The sequence below is a fragment of the Chelonoidis abingdonii genome, chromosome 5 (assembly GCF_003597395.2).
Source record: "Chelonoidis abingdonii isolate Lonesome George chromosome 5, CheloAbing_2.0, whole genome shotgun sequence".
NCBI lineage: Eukaryota > Metazoa > Chordata > Testudines > Testudinidae > Chelonoidis > Chelonoidis abingdonii.
In genome coordinates this window covers 132965931-132984053 of record NC_133773.1, presented here as the reverse complement: position 1 = coordinate 132984053, position 18123 = coordinate 132965931, and the positions used below count along the sequence as shown (strand labels likewise).

The 18123-nt window shown below is 47.0% G+C and overlaps 2 protein-coding genes across 3 annotated transcripts in view; one reads left to right on the top strand and one right to left on the bottom strand.

The window, feature by feature from the left end:
* The first annotated feature begins 1639 nt into the window (after positions 1–1639).
* FABP1 (fatty acid binding protein 1) lies at positions 1640–6821 on the top strand. Its single transcript, XM_032776878.1, has 4 exons — positions 1640–1706; positions 2738–2910; positions 5907–5999; positions 6771–6821. The coding sequence occupies exons 1-4, from the start codon at positions 1640–1642 to the stop codon at positions 6819–6821; spliced, it is 384 nt and encodes a 127-aa protein (XP_032632769.1).
* Positions 6822–16463: 9642 nt separating this feature from the next.
* SMYD1 (SET and MYND domain containing 1) overlaps positions 16464–18123 on the bottom strand; it is a 46381-nt gene continuing 44721 nt past the window's right edge. For both annotated transcript variants that reach the window (XM_032776865.2, XM_032776866.2), the window contains one exon: positions 16464–16850. In XM_032776865.2, coding sequence (XP_032632756.1) covers positions 16692–16850 — 159 coding nt within the window. In that variant the 3' untranslated portion in view covers positions 16464–16691. The remainder of the gene's footprint in view (positions 16851–18123) is intronic.

The following is an 18123-nucleotide window of genomic DNA, read 5'->3' as shown; positions in this document are numbered from 1 at the left end:
GACCACTCATCCCTGCACCGCTATTCCATCCGCCTGAGCCCCCAATACGACCCTCCTAGCCAATCGCCAACCGGTCGTCGTCCCAGCCCTAGCTCACCCCAGCATCACCTCTCCTCAGCCCCAACCCTCATCCCTCTGCACCCTAATCCTCTGCCCAGTCCGAGCCCCCCAATCATGAACCCTCAGTACCCTCAGGCCCACAGCCCTCACCCCACACCCCAACCCTCTGCCCTAGCCTGACGCCGCCAACTCTGCATCTAATGAATCCCTCATCACTCAGCCCCACAGCCCTCACCTCTGCACTCCCTATCCCCAAACTCCCTCCCAGAGCATGCACCCCCTCCCAGATTGTGCACCACCTCCCCTTTCCCACACACCCCTTCCCACCCCCAAACTCCCTCCCAGAGCCTGCACCCCTCCTCCCTTCCTATACCCCCAGCCCCAGCCCAGAGCCTGCACCCAAACTCTGCCCCAAAGCCTGCACCCCTCACCCCCTCCTGCACACGCACCCCCTGCCTCAGCCTGGAGCCTGCACCCAGCACCCAAACTCCATCCCAAAGCCTGCACCCTGCACCCCTCCTGTAGCCTAATCCCCAGCCCAGGACCTGCACCCCAGACCTCCTCCCCCAACCCCCCCCAAGAGCCTTAGGCAAATGAGGGCGGAGTTTGGGGGGGCAGGTTCTGGGCACCACCAAAATTTCTACAAACTTGCCACCCATGTTTGTGACAATATGTTGGGAAGAGCAAATGAAAATCCTTACGTCTCACACAGCACCACACTCAGATGTCAAACTAACTTCCGAGCTGTCCTGCTCTTTCTAATGTGTTTCCAGAGTTCTAGTCCAGGGGTTCTCAAACTTCATTGCATTGCGAACCCCTTCTGGCAGCAAAAATTGCTACAAGACTCCAGGAGGGGGGACTGAAGCCTGAGCCCACCTGAGCCCTACTGCCCTGGGCACGGGAGGCCAAGCCAAAGCCTGAACCCCACCACCCTTGGTGGGAAGGGTCAGAGCTGAAAGGGCTTCAACCCCAGGTGTGGGGGCCTGTAGCCTGAGCCCCACCACCCAGGGCCGAAGCCAAAGCCAGAGCCCTGCCGCCTAGGGCTGAAGCCCTTGAGTTTCAGCCCCAGGCAGTGGGGCTCGGGCTTCAGCTTTGGTACCGGGCAGTGGGACTCAGGCTTTGGCCCCAGGCCCCAGCAAGTCTAAAGCCAGCCCTAGTGACCCCATTAAAACGGGCTCATGACCCACTTTAGGGTCCTGATCCGCAGTTTGAGAACCTCTGCTCTAGTTGGTTTGAATCATTTGACTTTTTCTCTGACAACCAGCAGACAAAATCTCTCTGCACTTTTCTCCCCCATTTCTTTAGTTTTACGGACGCTGCTTTGTATTTTGTTACATCTGTAATTCCACGTCTTTGTCAAAAATAACTTACCCCACTTTGCAAACTTAGGTCAGCAGCTGAGGGCAATTTATCACTGACCATTGCTCAGTCATATGTTAATGTTTGAGCAAGGCCATAAAAGAATGACATCATATTACCTCTGACCAACTTTCAAGGCAATGAATCTTTATAAAGCCCAAGTGCTGGTTATTGACAAGCTACATTCTCTCCTGACAGGGCCACAGAGAACATCTCCAACATGAGCTTCAATGGAAAGTTTGAACTCCAGTCCCAAGAAAATTTTGAGCCTTTCATGAAAGCCCTTGGTAAGTATCAGATACATGTAACTATGTTTATTGTGTGTTGCCTCTGTCCATATGTAGAGTCCAACGTTGGTTAAAATGAATCTATTGCGTGCAGGCATTCAAGATTTAGATGAAAATAATGTTAATTTCTAAAATTGAATTTTACTGTCCTTAATTTTTATACATGTGGTCTGATGCATTCATGAAAAGAACACATGATGGAATGAATCTCTTTGATTGCATTGCAGGAAATGTTGCATAAAATTCTCTGGCCTGTATTATGCAGTAAATCAGCCTAAAATCCCATAATGGTCCCTTCTGCTCTAAGAGTCTGTGGGCCAGATCCTCAGCTACTGCAGACCGGTGTGAATTTCCACCTAAGTCAGTGGAGGTATGCCAATTTACACTGGCTGAGGATCTGGTCCTAGGAATCTATTAAATGAATCTGTTGATTTTGCCTTGACTCTGCTAATCTTTGCATGGAACCTCTGATTCAACTGCTTGTCAAGAACTAGGTAAAATGAGCCACTTATTTATGTGCCTGAAGTTAGATTTAGGTGCCTACTTTTAGACACTCAAGTTTGAAAAATGTTGGTTTACATTTTCAATAATTTTCCGGCCAGGGATTGTATTTTCTCCAGTCTCTCTACATCTCCCACAAAAATTCCTGTCTTCTCCTCTCCTCCATCCACTTTCTTTTGCTTGATCTTTTCTTTCCCCTTAGACTTTCAAGGTGAGGGCAGGGGTGGCATTTCTTCCTCTTTCTAACCAGCCGGGTAGGACAGGAGACAAGTCCTGGGGTTGGAGACTTTCCCCAGACTAGACTATCAATGACATTGTTCATTGCACTCAAACAGCAGCCAACTGCATGGTCCTATGTTAACTTAGGAAGTGTCCCTCAGAGTGAGGCTACTGTGCACCAGCCAAGGAGCCCTCTCAGCTGTGGATTTCACAGCCCCCAAAGCTGGCTCTGTTTGTGTGGCTTCCCCATCTGCCCCGGAAGTAGAGCTCTTGAGAACGCTCACTAAGCCTAGGCTTTTATTTCTGGCCAGGTCTTTCTGATGAATTGATTGAAAAGGGCAAGGACCTCAAGAGCATCTCAGAAATTGTACAGAATGGCAAAAAGTTCAAGGTCACCGTGACAGCTGGCAGCAAAGTGCTGACCAATGAGTTCACTATTGGAGAGGAGGCTGAGCTGGATACCCCAACTGGAGAGAAGATCAAGGTAGGTGCCCGGTCCTCCCTTCGTGTAGGGCTGTGGGTTGCTGAGCATCTCCTGTGGGGTGCTGAGTGCCCTGAGAGTGCTCAGTCCCCTGGAGGGGGCCCTCCGCACCTTGCAGGATCCTGCCCTGACACCACGTCCCAGCTACACTATCCCACAAAAAGGGCTGAACTGACATTGCCCCCAGTACAAGGCAGTTGATTTCTAGTGGACTTGTAGCACTTTATTTCCTTTTCATCTAACCCAGTGGTGCCCCAGATTTGCTCAACTAACAGCCACACCATCAGCTTGGCCCTGGAGATCTGCAAGATGCATCAAAGCCCGTAACTGCTGCTGGGCTAAATTCTCTGCTTGTTTAAATGTGCAGCTCTTCTAACTTCAGTGGGATTGCACCCATTTACACTGGCAAAGAATTTGGTGCCTGGTGTGTAAGAGGGACGTGTGGCCATCAATGATTAGAGCTCCCAGCATACACATGGATCAAAGTGGGGCACTGCATGCTGGGAGCTGTAGTTGCTGTGGCCTGAGTCCCAGGTACTGAAGTTTAGGTGGCCGTGGATTGTATTGTGTAACTTCATGGGTTGATCTTGGCTTACAGCTTGGCCATGTGTGATTTATTGTAGTGGAGGGGAAGTAAGGCTCCAAACCGTAGCTGAGGGAAGCATTGCACAATGGAGAGGACATCTGGCTACTTGGGTGCCATGCCTTGCCCTGTTTTGGACAGGAGCAGAGGTTCTAGACAGGAGACCAGGTTCACTGGGCCCAGGTCAACAGACTCCAGTTCACTGGGCTCACGCAACAGTGCTAAAAGCTGTGTAGACATTGCAGCTCGGGCTAGAGCTCAGGTTCTGAAACCTGCAGCTTAAGGGCACCGTCTATCACAGCTATTCTTAGCACTGTGGCATGAGCCAGAGTCTGTCGTCCTGGGCGCGGTGCTCACTGCCATGGGCTGCCATTGGCTGTGTGTCAGCACAGTTTCAAAAGTGGCCTCAAATGTTGGGGTGCCTCTCTTGCTGAGTGCCCTATTTTAGAACTCCAGGGCTTAACTCCCACAGGCGCTAAGCACTTTGCATTGACTTCGGTTGGATGTGTGGCTGCTCACTGTTACCAAATTCCTACTTAAACTCATCACTCGGCACCTCTGATAATCAGGCCTTGGATGTCTAAAGTTAGATGCCCTAAACTATAGGCCACCCCTGAAAATGCGGGCTGTAACCTCTCTTTGCCTCAGTTTCCCCATGTGTAACATATTTGAGAGCCACTTAATGAACAATTCTGTAAAACTGCTAATACTGTCTTCCAGACTAGTCGCTGAATCCAGGTTGATTATAGATTCATAGACTCTAAGACTGGAAGGGACCTCGAGAGGTCATGGAGTCCAGTCCCCTGCCCTCATGGCAGACCAAATACTGTCTAGACCATCCCTGATAGAATTTATCTAAACCTACTCTTAAATTTCTCCAGAGATGGAGATTCCAAAACCTCCCTAGGCAATTTATTCCAGGTCCAACCACCTGACAGTTAGGAACTTTTTCCTAATGTCCAACCTAAATCTCCCTTGCTGCAGTTTAAGCCCATTGGCTTCTTCTTCTATCATTAGAGGCTAAGGTGAACAAGTTTTCTCCCTCCTCCTTGATGAACACCTTTTAGATACCTGAAACTGCTATCATGTCCCCTCTAAGTCTTCTCTTTTCCAAACTAAAAAAACCCAATTCTTTCAGCCTTCCTTCATAGGTCATGTTCTCAAGACCTTTAATCATTCTTGTTGCTCTTCTCTGGACCCTCTCCAATTTCTCCACGTCTTTCTTGAAATGCGGTGCCCAGAACTGGACACAATACTCCAGTTGAGGCCTAACCAGCGCAGAGTAGAGCGGAAGAATGACTTCATGCAGTCTGATACATTACAAAAGAGACACTGAGTTCCATTTTAGTTTTATAAAAGGGGATGATGAAATGTGGCAGGAGATGTACAGGCATAAAACAAAAACCTGCCCTCTTAAAGAAGGATTATGCGCAAGCTCTTTTGCTGCTCTGACTGCTCCTTCCTCTGCTCTTGTTTGCATGTGGAAATAGGGTTCACAGCTCTTAAAACTGGATGGTTCGTGTTCCTGGAAGGGAAAGGACAGATACAATGGTTCACTTAAAACCCCAGCATTGGCAATTCCTGCCCCTCACCGTCTCTATCTCATCAGCAGGTGGCTTTCTAGATCTTTTGAAGGCTGGAGGAATTCCTCAGTCACCTGACATAGTACTGCAATGCTACACACCTAGAGGTCACTGAGATCCCACATGTGTTGTACTGGGGATAACATCATGAACCGCTGGAGCAAACCACAGGCCACCAGCACTTGAGCTAAAGGAGAATCCTCTGCAAGTGTGGCTATAAGAGTTTTACCTGCTGTATAACAGCCACTAGGGAGCGTGTAGGTTGATACTATTTGTGTTATCATACTGCCTAGGAGCCCCAGTCATGGACCCGGACCCCACTGTGCTAGGTGCTGTACAAACGTGGAACAAAAGGACATTCCCTGCCCCAAAGAGCTTACAATCTAAAGAGGTAGACAAATAAATAATGTTTTCCTATTGAAAGACTTTTACTTATGTAATTTCAGTTAGCAGCGATGTTAAACCCCTTAGGACTCGTCTACATGGGGACATCCAGGAAAGTTAGTCTGAAGGAACTAAAGGTGTAAATTGGAAATGGATTAGTTACACTGCATTAAATTCCCATGTGAACACCCTCATTCAAAATTATAGTGGCCTTAATTTGGTTTAGTAACTAAATGGAATTAAGGCCACTTTTAATTCTGAATAACAGCATCCACCCAGGGATTTAATGTGATTTAACTAATCCACTTCAAATTCACACCTTTAGTTAATTTGGAGTCTTACACTTGCCTAATATATCAAATAATTAGACACATGAGGGTGCAAATTGGTCTTTATTCCACAGGCAGTAATGTTCATGTCTCTCTTCCCCCCTACTCCCTCTCTATCAGGCTGTTGTTCAAATGGAAGGTGACAATAAACTGGTCACGAACTTGGGCAAAATCAAATCCGTCACTGAAATAAAGGGAGACATAGTCACCAACGTAAGTATATGAGGTTATATATAACATTAGAAAAACGTCATCACTTACAGCGTGAGGCTATGGTGGGAGTTTCTAGTGGAGACCAGCAAGTAGCTATCAGCATAGGATACGGACCCAGATTACTGGTATACATGGGCTAGAACTTCCCCAGGTATAAACTGGCATAATTCTACTGAGTTCAGCGGAGCTATGCTGATTCCCATCAGCTAAGGATCTGGCCTATTAGGTAGTAATGTATGAGAATCAGTTCTTTTAAATATATTGTGTACAAGCGTGTGCGTAATTTGGCCTTTTGTTAATGACCAACGTCTACCTCAGGTGCTTAAGTTTGGCTGGTCAATCAAGTGGCCATTTTAGGCCATTTTCAATGAAAATGTGCAGTACGCTACATGCTGCACACCCTTAATTATCCAATGGTCATTGAGGCCACTGAAAAGTGTGAATAATCAAGGTTTCAGGTAAGTGAAGAATGTTTTCACTGTCATTATGGTAGATGTTGTGGGGCATGACTCTGCGTCGGAAAAAAACGGGAGGCGGCTCAGCTGACTGGTTTCAAATAAGCAAGGTCACACTGGACATATACGTTTTTGAGTATTTATTAATATAGTTAAAGAATTAATGTGCAATTTAAAGGAGATACAGTTGGTTGACCTTGGGCCCTACCCTGAAGTGTGGGTCTCTGGTTTGCGGGATCAGGGCCTTGATATGTGTGATATTTGCAGGCTACCTCAGTGAAAGACTAATGCTTTGTGCTTTTTATTTGGTTTTTAGTCAATGACCACGGGAGACATCTGCTTTAAGCGAATCAGCAAGAGAATCTAGCTATCCTGTGCATTTCCTATACTGTGTAAAGTGTGCTCAATAAAGTACTGTTTGTATTAAAGCACCTTTGTTGTTGTTATTATTAGCATCCTCCTTGTCATTTGGTGGCAATGTTGTGATTCACAGATGCCTCTTGTAAAAGCTGTATTGGCCGCAATTTCTATCCCTTTTCCAAGTGAACAGCTATCCATATCACAAAAGCCACCACCACGATTGGCACAAACTGGCTACCAAGTCTACACAGAGGGCCCAGTATGAATGGGCTATAGCAACTGTACTACCCTCTGTGCCACAGAAGTGGTTCCTCCGGATCAGCGTTGACACCCATTGCTGCAGCCCATACTGTGTTGGTTCTGTTGCTAAACACAAGCATCCCATTGCTGGTTCATATTCAATTTGTGAGCCACCAGAACCCCCAGATACTGCAGTATTACCACCTAGCCAGATACTCCCATTTTGTACTTGTGCAGCTGATTTTTTTCCTTCCTAAGGACTTTGCATTTGTCTTTATTGAATTTCATCTGGTTGATTGCAGACCAATTCTCCCACTCATCTAGGTCAGTTCGAATTTTAAGCCTGTCCTTCAAAGTGCTTGCAAAACTGCTCCTGGCTTGGTGTCGTCCATTAATGTTATGTGTCTTCCCCACTGCACCAGCCAAGTCATTAAGGAAAATATTTAATAATACCAGACCCAAGACAGACCTCCCTGTAGGTCCTTACTAGATCCATCCTCCCAGTTTGACAGTGAACCACTGATAACTACTCTTTGACTATGTTTTTTTCAATCAATGGTGCACCCACCTTAGAGTAATTTCCTCTAGACCTCACTGCCCTAGCTTGCTTATCAGAATGTCATGTGGGACTGTGTCAAAAGCCTCACTAAAATCAAGATACATCTAGTCTACTGCTTCCTTCCTAACCACTAGGCCAGTAATGCTGTCAAAGAAGAAAATTAGGCTGGTTTGGTATCATTTGTTCTGGACAAATCCATGTTGGCTATTATGCATCACTCTATTATCCTTTAGGTGTTTACAGACTGGTTGTTGAATAATTTATTCCAGTAGCTTTCCAGGTATCAAATGTCCCATTAAGATGATGTTTCCAAACATTTATACAGTTGAACACAGCTTCAGGAAGATGAAACCGATGTCTCTCTCTCTCTCTCTCTCTCTCTGTCACACACACACACACACACACACACACACACACCCTTCAACCTCACTGGGTTGCTAAAGGCCTGACCCATCTTAATGTGCACATCTCCCACAACCCTCTCCCCTCACTAGTCCTTTGCACCCACCAGCGGGGCATGCCCCATACTTTGGGAAACACTATGGTAGATCTTTATAATACAATGTTCCCTCTTCCTGCCTTACATGTGATGGGCATTCAAACAGTGAACAGTTTTGGCATTTAAAGTGTCTCCACTGGCCTCTGAGTTTACACCCATTGACATGAATTCAGCCATTCAGAGCCATAGTTTCAGGCTCTCTGCAGGAGAGTCTGGAATTTATTTTTAAACCTTAATTACTTTGCAGAGGAATTTTATCCAATTTACTTGCAAGTGTCAGGTTGGGGATTCCCAGGGTTGGGGAAGGGTTCCCAGCCCCATGCACACACCAACCCTCCCTCTTAGGTGCAACAGAGTTAAACTCCTGGAAAAAGTACCACGCTTAATGATAGAACAACTCCTTCCCCATGCCAGGCAAACCTAGGCGCAAACCCAGGGGAAGACCTCTAGGTGGAGTTACAGACTCTTTGCCACCAGTACACCATAAAGAATCAGCCCAGGGACAGATCTCTGGCAGGGATTTCACAGCGTCCCTTGCCCTGGTATATCATACAGCATGCTGCCCCCATACTTAGCTAGCATGCACCATGCACTCAGAATAGTGAGTCCTGCTGCATGGGTTCAGCTGTCCAGGCAGCTGTTTGGTGCCTGCCTGCCCCTTGTTCTGTGCAGCTGGTTCTGCTCCTCCTGGGGCAGCTGCTTCTTCTTTGTTCTCCTCCTTCCAAACTTCCTGGGCTTGCATCCCTCCCTGCCTCCCATCCCCTGAGCCCTCCCACAATCTCTTATTAGCTCAAACCCTTCCAGATGGTCAGTAGCCAGTTCTGTGTCCTTGTTTTGCAGCTGCACTAGGATGACCAGATAGCAGGTGTGACAAATCAGGATAGGGCGTGGGAGGTAATAGGCACCTGTATAAGACAAAGCCTCAAATATGTGGACTGTCCCCAATAAATCGGGACATCTGGTCACCCTAAGCAGCACTCCCCCCAGTTTGGTGGGAGGGGCTCTACCCACACAAGATTCATCTCTTCTCTGGTCCATCTTTTTGATTTCTAGTGTCCATTGTCAGCTCTTTTGTCTAACTGACTCATCTGCTCCTGACACTAGCTCACTGCAGCTGTAGCTCTGAGAAGTTGGGTTGTTTTTTCCTCTCTCTTTTTTGTTCTTTCCTTCATAGACTACTTAGGGCTTTTAATCCTCAGCATCTTGCACAGATAGTAGCTGGCTAATCATCATGACTCCCTCATCCAGTGGTGAATATCATCTCCCTTGCACAGATAGAGCAGTTGTGAGTGATTTGTCCAAGGTGGCAAAGAAAATCTGTGGCAGACCCAGGATTTGGGCTCAGGAGTTCATGGCCCCTAGTTCGGGGGTATTAGCTCGTGCCTCTGTCTCAAAGCTGTGCCTGGCTCATGTTTCATATATGCTTTCAAACAAATGGAGAATCATTTCTTTCCCCTCCCTTTTGCCATGGGGAAAAATCATGATGCGTGTTTGATGAAATGTGAGTTTTTGATGAGTCTGCTGGTGGGCAGAATTTGTTTCCACAGCCCTAACAACAATACCAGTTGGTTTCAGGGAAACTCTTGTGACCTCCTATGCCAGTTGAGACAGGCGCTTATATGTGTCAGCCCTTCAACATAAGAACAGCCATACTGGGTCAGACCAAAGGTCCATCTAGCCCAGTATCCTGTCTTCCCACAGTGGCCATTGCCAGGTGCTTCAGATGGAATGAACAGAACAGATAATCATCAATTGATCCATCCCCTGTCGCCCATTCCTAGCTTCTGGCAAACAGAGGCTAGGGACATCACCCTTGCACATCCTGACTAATAGCCATTTATGGACCTATTCTCGATGAACTTATCTAGTTCTTTTTTGAACCCTGTTATAGTCTTGGACTTCACAACACCCTCTGGCAAGGAGTTCCACGGGTTGACTGTGCATTCTGTGGGAAAAAAACTTCCTTTGGTTTGTTTTAAACCTGCTGCCTATTAATTTCATTGGGTAAGCCCCAGTTTTTGTGTTACGTAAAGGACTAAATAACACTTCCTTATTTACTTTCTCCACACCAGTCATTATTTTATAGACTTCAGTCATATCCCACCTTAGTCGTCTCTTTTCCAAGCTGAAAAGTCCCAGTCTTATTAATCTCTCCTCATATGGAAGCTGTTCCATACCCTACTCATTTTTGTTGCCCTTGACTGAACCTTTTCCAATTCCAATTTATCTTTTTTGAGACGGGGTGACCACATCTGCATGCAGTATTCATGCAGATGTGGTCACCATAGAGGCAGAGCCGTCCCTAGGGTATGGGAAAATGGGGTGACCACTCCAGACCCAGTGCTTTGGGGGGTCCTGTGCTTTGTTAGGAGGTGAGCAGGGAGGTGAGGAGCCCCTCTACCAACTTCCCCCACCCCAAGCGCCTCTTGCTCGCTGGCCGGCCCTGCCAATCAGCACTTCTCCCTCCCTTCCAGCACTTACCACTGATCAGTTGTGTTGCAGCATATGGAGGCACAGGGGGCGGGAGGGGGGGCGGGAGCGAGGGCACAGTGTGGCCTGGGAAAGGAGAGGAACTGGGTGGGGAAGATGCAGGGTGGGGGTGGGGACTTGGAGGAAGGGGTGGAGTGGTCACGGGGCCTGGACGGAGCCGGGGGGAGCACGCTGGAAACTTGGCACCTATGTCCCGGACCCCCTAGGGACAGCCCTGCATGGAGGTATATAGAGGCAATATGATATTAACTGTCTCCCTTTCTTAATGATTCCCATCATTCTGTTCACCCAGCCATGTGGGGATAGAGAATGATGTGTAACAAGCAATCAGCGGAGACGTGTGCGGACAGAGACCAAGGTCATCAGCCACTGGCAGCCACAGGCAGTAAAGAAGTGGAAAAAGGTACCACGGTCAGTCACAAAACTCCAGAGGTAACACTGTCAGCTCAGCCAGTATGCTGCATAGCTACTAGGTGTGATAGCCAGGCCAGCCAGAGGGCAGCAGAACACAGGAACACAACCTCAACCATCCCGTATGGATGGGCAGCTTTGGGCTAAAAGGAAACACTTGGGCATGCCCATTACAGTTGGCCATGTGGAGAACAAGATGATTTCCAAAATGGTAAGTTGTCCCCCTTCCTCTACCCAGTATTATGGCCCCCCTGCCATGACCCTGCAGGAACTTCTGTCTCACACACTCAAGTCTTCAGCTCCATGGCATCCGCTCTGATTCCTCCTTCACTCCCATTACCACACCAGTAAGGAGCAGTGGCAGATTAACAAATTTGGTGCCTCTAGGCCATCAAAAAATTGCCACGCCCTGGCCAGCTCACCTCTGCTCCACCGTTCCCTGCCCCCCCCCAAAAGTCACTCCCGGAGCCTGCCGGCTCCAGCTCACCTTTGCTCCATCTTCTCCAATCGCGATGCTACTCGCTTCTTCCTCCCTCCCAGCGCTTTCGCGCGGCAAGCCTGGGAGGGAGGTGGAAGGAAGGAAGCAAGGCGTGCCTGGGGGAGGAGGCGGGCCGGAGATTTGAGGAAGGAGCGGAGTTGGGGAGGGCTCTCGAGCAAATTTGCCGCCCTAGGCTTAGGCCTTGTTGGCCTAGGTGGTAATATGTCGCTGGTAAGGAGGGAGGAGCACTTTCCTAACTGGAAGCTTCTGAGCAGGTGGGTATCATGACCCTCCTAGGACCTAATTTTCCACACACTGAAATCAATAGCAAAACTCACACTAACTTTAGTGGGCACAAGATCAGGTCTTTAACTTGTATGACTGAGACCAGAGAGTCAAATGTTGTAGTCATCTGTAAAGGACTGGGCAGTTTTATGTAGGCAGTGTGGTAGCCGTGTTGGTGCCAGGATTTTAGAGAGACAAGGTGAGTGAGGGAATATCACAGCATGTGGTGTACTTCATCCAATGCATTAAATGCCACAATAACAGCTAGGTGGGTGAAACCAGACAATCACTATGCTCTTGAATGAACTCACACCCGAAAATGAGAAAAGACAAACATACCACGTTGCCTGTGGGTGAACACTTTTCACAGAGTGATCGCTCCATATCTGACCGATAAGCCCTCATCCTCAAAGGAAACCTCCACAACATTTTCAAAAGACGAGCCTGGGACCTTAAATTCATGACTTTGCTAGACACTGAAAATCATGGACTGAACAGAGATGCTGGATTTATGTCTTTTTACGACAATCTATAACCCACTAACAACCCTCCACCCCAGCTGCCTGCCCCTTCTCTTCCTCCCCCTGTGATTGGAGGGCTATTACAACCCTCCACTTCCCCCTAGATGCCTTCCCCTCCTCTTACTCGCCCCCCCACCATTGGAGGGCTGTTAACAGGCCACTTCTCCTTGAATGGGCCCTTGAAATATATGTTTACTATTTTTGCTAAACAATCCAGTCCATCTTGTATGTAGCTATGACACTCTGAGGTCTGGTCTGCACTACAGATGTATATCGATATAACTATATAGCTCGGGGTGTGAAAAATCCACACCTCTGGCCGACGTAGTTATACCGACCTAAACCATGCAGAAAGTGATGTATTGACAGGAGAACTTCTCCCACCGACATAGTTACCGCTTCTTGGGGCAGTGGATTAACTACACCAACAGGTGAGCTCTCTCCCGTCAGTTTAGAGCATCTTTACTAAAGTGCTACAGCCTCACAGCTGCATTAGTGCAGCTGCACCAATGTAGCATTTTAAGTGTAGACATTCCCTATGTTTCCCAGACCTGAAGAAGAGCTCTGTGTAAGCTTGGAAGCTTCTCTCTCTCACCAGCAGAAGTTGGTCCAATAAAAGATATTAGCTCACCCACTTTGTCTCCCTGAATAGTTTTATGACCTTTAATAACATCAGCAGCTGTGGACAATAATAGCAGGTAGGAAATTCTCATTATTTAAAGATGTGAAGTGTTCACTGTAAGGGTCAAGAAAGAATTTCATCCCCCTGAATCATCAGGGATTGGCCAGACTGGATCCCAGATACCATACACACAATGGACTAATGTAAGGTGGGCCCTAAGGTACAGATTCTCATCTGCAGTACACCCATGTTAATTTAGAGTAACTGCAGCAAAGTCAATGAATAATATGAGAGAAGAACCTGGCCTTATTTCACCAGCCTTTCTGGTCAGGAGTAGTGAGAAACGTCTTGAATATGCCATTAATTTTATCGGCTACTCACCATGAAGATTGGCAGAATTTGATTTCTGAAACACAGACAGACAGAAAACACCTTTTTGTTTAAAAATGCTGTTTCTAATGTATTTCCTTTTCAACATAAAACCGACAGCCTTAGTGACACAACCTGCTAATGGCACTGTACAGAACCCAAACCAGTCTCAAGGATGATGTTAGCAGTATGGTCATAGTCTAGCATTCACTAACAGTGGATGAGAATTGCTTTGCAGGTGCATCTATTGAACAGGATTAGTTACAGGAAGGTTTAAAGAGACGCTGTGTTAATACATGCAGGGGAAATGCTGGTTGTCAGATTGCTGTGCCTCTTCCATGCAGTGAAAATCAACAACACTTAACACCCTGCAAACATTATCTAATCATCTTCCCAGCACTCCTATGAGATGGGATTGGTATCCAATTAGACTCCAGGAGCTCAGTCTGTTTAGCTTAATCAAGAGGAGGGTAAGTGGTGACTTGATCACAACCTGTGAGTACCTTTGTGGAGACTTTAATCTAGCCGACAAAGATAGAACAAGATCCACTGGCTGGAAGCTGAAGCTAGATAAATTCCGGCGTAAAATGAGCGTAATTAACAATGGGAACAAACAACCAAGAGTTTGGGGTGGATCTCCATAAGTGGCAATTTTAAAATAAAGACTGGACGTTTTTCTAAGAGACATGATCTAATTCAAACAGGAATTAATTCAGGGAAGCACAATGGCTTGTGCTGTACAGGAGGCCAGACTATACGAGCACATGGTCCCTTTTGGCCTGGGAATCTATGAATCTGCACTTTACAGATGCTGAACAAAAGAACATAAGAATGGCCATATTGGGTCAGATCAATAGTGCATTTAGCTCAGTATCCTGCCTTCTGATAGTGGCCAATGCCAGGTGCTTCAGAGGGAATGAACAGAACGGGACAATCATCAAGTGATTCATCTCGTGACCCATTCCCAGCTTCTGGCAAACAGAGGCTTAGGGACCCCCAGAGCATGGGGTTGCATTCCTGACCATCTTGGCTATTAGCCATTGATGGACCTATCCTTCAATAACTTATCTTATTCTCTTCTGAATCCAGTTATGGTTTTGGCCTTCTCCACATCCCCTGGCAATGAGTTCCACAGGTTGACTGTGCATTGTGTGAAAAATATTTCCTTTTGTTTGTTTTAAATGTGAAAGTAGAATAAATTATATTGTGAAAATAGAAAGGATTAAAGAAATGCTGTCTGTACCTTTAAGCAAAATTGTTGGAATGCTGCAATCCAGATGTCAGAAATACAGACATTAACATAGAACAATTGCACCGTTTAAGGGCAATTTGGTGAAGTATTAGCCTTAGATCGATAAGAGTTAGGCAGTAGGATATGCATGCTGTGCCCCACGTTAAGTTTACTGTTTTGCTTTCTTTGTCCCTTTGTCTAATTCCCACTCTTTTATCTGTATAAATAAGACTGTTTGGGTCTTGCATGGTCACTCACATTATCTGGGTGCTATTGGCGGAGCGCTGCGCTAATAAAACAGAGTGGTCTGACAAATTGTGAGTCCTGATTCTGACTTTGACATAAACCTGCTGAATATGACACAGAAGGCCAAATATAAAGTTGAAGCCAAACTGATGTAATTTACATTTCTTTCCAGCCTCACCGGAGTTCACATTTTTTTAGCTTAATTTAGACTTGGCCAGAGAAAGTAATTGACTTTACCAAAGACAATGACAGAGGCGAGATTGGAACACAGATTATGTTGGCTCCCTTGCCCATTACACTGGACCATATTCCCTACTACCAGATAAATCCAAGCTGAACTTGACATTTCTTGAACCAAATCAAGTATGCAGGAAAGATATTGGAAGTGACATCTGTCATTCTCTTTCTAAAGGAACCGTCCTTTCTACCCACTTCCCACCCATCAGTATTCAGTTCCTATGGCACACGAGCCCTAAAGCCACCCCCTGGTTATACACTACATTAGACCCATCTGTGGAACTCCCTGCAGGGCTCATCTGCACTTGCCTCACAAATTAGCTTACACACCAGGCTTAAGCATGGTTTAAATGTTGTTGTATTGAAACGGGGTTAGCACAACACAGTCTGGTCAGCCAGCATGAATGGGGCCAAAGCACATTAGAACTCTGACAATGCTCCATCCCAGGTTAGGACTGAGGACTAAAGTAAGTAGGAGCAGTGAGAAGGACATCTCCCCCTCCTCCACTAACAGCAGATGGGAGATCCCACACTGTGGCCGAGGAAGCCATGCTTCCCTGCCGCTCCCTGTTCGTTGTTTGGTGTGATGGAAGCTAACCATTCTGTTTCAATCTTCTTTGGCCACTGGCTTGGACCTACTCCAGAGCCCCATTTCTGACCACCGTCCTAACGTGGTTTGACTTCATCCATGCTGAGATTTAAACCAAGTGTCTATGCACTTTTTAATTGGCAAGCCTGTGTCAGCTGAGCCATCACCACCCTAGTTTATATGGCCTTAATGGGACCTAAATTCTTCTACCTAAGGTAGGATCTCTAATTAATCTGCATACTGGTCATAGTACTGCCTAAAGTCTTGTTCATTCGGCAGAATAGTTCCTACACTACAAACTCATTTTTGAACTATAGAAAAATGGCAGGAAAAATGTCTTTACTCAGGGCTGCCCAGAGGATTCAGGGGGCCTGGGGCAAAGCGAGGGAGCTGCGGTGCTTGCACTCACCCGACGGCAGTCTGGGTCTTCAGTGGCATTTCGGCAGTGTGGCGTCCTTCAGCTGTTCCATGTCTTCGGCAGCACTGAAGGGCCCCCCACTGCCGAAATGCCACCGAAACCTGGACTGCTGTTGGGCCAGGGCTCGCAGGGCCCCTATGGGGCCTGAGGCAAATTGCCCCACTTGCCCCTCCTGGGCGGCCCTGTCTTTAATTAAAACTTCCTCAGTGCCAAATCCTAATAGCTTTCCTCAGTTTTCACTCAATCCTCACACAGACAAGACTCCCTTTGGGCTGAACCCTGTAGTCCAGCCTCATTTTTACAGGGTTCTATCCCCATCCTCACTTAGGCAAGCACCCATTGACTCCAATGGAAGTTTTGCTTGAGAAAGAACTGATTGAAAGTCTAAGTGAGGGACTTCAGGATTTGGCCTTATATGACAAGAACTAGCCCTAAAATGAATGATTGCGGAAGCGATGCTATAATGACCTTTTTATTATTTTTGGAAACAAGATCTATTTCCTGTGAAATATTTCTTAGCTGGTGCCCTGAGCTCCTGGAAGAATACTTGTCAAGAGCCACTCTCAGGAGATCTATATGTTCTTAGTTAGAAGGCATTGTGCTCATTACAAATAACCTCTTCAGATTTGGAAAGAAAGTTCTACCAGATGCGCAGGAATACAGATAACCGGAAGCTATGTGGTTACTGCTTTGTGTGGAAGAGGCCTGATGGAGCTTCATTGGTGGGCTCAGGCATAACTTGGATCTTCTGGTTCTTCAGGGCTGCTTCTCTCATTTTGTAATACATGAACTCGTTCTGTTGGAACATGCGCAGCTCCATCTCCGACTGGACACGCATGACCTGCAGGGATGAAATCAAAGGGCAGACCAAGCGGTGAAAACTCTACCATATCTCTCAGAGTAAAGAAATAAAGTACCTTCTAAGGAAGGATAGTGGCCTCCTGCTCCCCAGTTCTGTTAGATGGCCGAACATCGGTGCCATCTAATCACTGTTCAGTGGCCCATGTGACAAGGGAGGATGACCTCAGACTGGTTCCATAACCCATCCCTCATCAGGGAGGCCAAAGGCTGCCTAAACATAGAGACTCAGCTACTCTCCCAAACCCAGTCACGGTCCCTCCTAGACTAGGCTAATTAGTGGTGAGGCAGCATGGCATAGATTGCACTGCCACTGTCTGCTGTGATTCTTCTGCAGACAAATACAAGTTCCCATTCCCAAAGTTGTCAACCCAGAGTTCTTCCTGAGCACAAATTCACGGCCAGTGTAGATTACAGGGCTGCCCCTGTGCCTACACAGGCAGAGAAGAGGTGCTAATGATCCCTTTACACCCCTCTGCAGGCCAGCTGGCCTTGGATTCAGGCACACAAGGGTAAGTGGGTGCTGTGAGCCCACTGTTCTCCTCCTGGAGAAGCTGGGCAAGGAGCAGCAGGGAATGAGCATAGTCTTGACTCCATCCTCCAGTACACCAGCCAACTGAGCTAAGTCAATGTGCCAGGGAGAAAGGGGGGTTCACAACAAATTACTGTCCCGGGAGCAAGGGGAGAGCATATGTAACCCACGCACCTCCTGGGTGGTGTTCTGTTCCATTGAGTGGCACCAAGACCACTCAGAGAGAGAGAAAATGAGTCTGTTCTATAGCCTTAGCTAAGGACCATATGGCTTTTGGCTCATGCACTAAGCTCCAGAGGTCCCAGATTTGATCCTGCCCATCGACGACTGGGGCCTGTCGGCATTACAATGGAATGAAGTGGATCCCTAAAGCACAATTTCTTTCCTAGGGAGCTCCTGGGAGAGCACAGCAACACACTGCCCCTTATTATGGTCTGAGGAAATAAAATGCACATTTGGCAGTGACTTTAGGACTATACTGCTGAGGCAGTTGCAGAAACACCTATGCATGTCTCTCTCTCTCTCAAACACACACACCCCTGACCTAGCAGTCACAGTGCCACTGTCCAAGTTCAGGTGAGGATGGAGCTGGCACAAGAACATGTCACTTCTCCAAAAGGCCAGAAAAGCCTACCTCCAGCTCTGTAGCTAGCATACTGATGAGCGAAACAACTTGATCAGGAAATGTCATATTTTTCAATTTCCCAACGCCGCATTTGGAAAT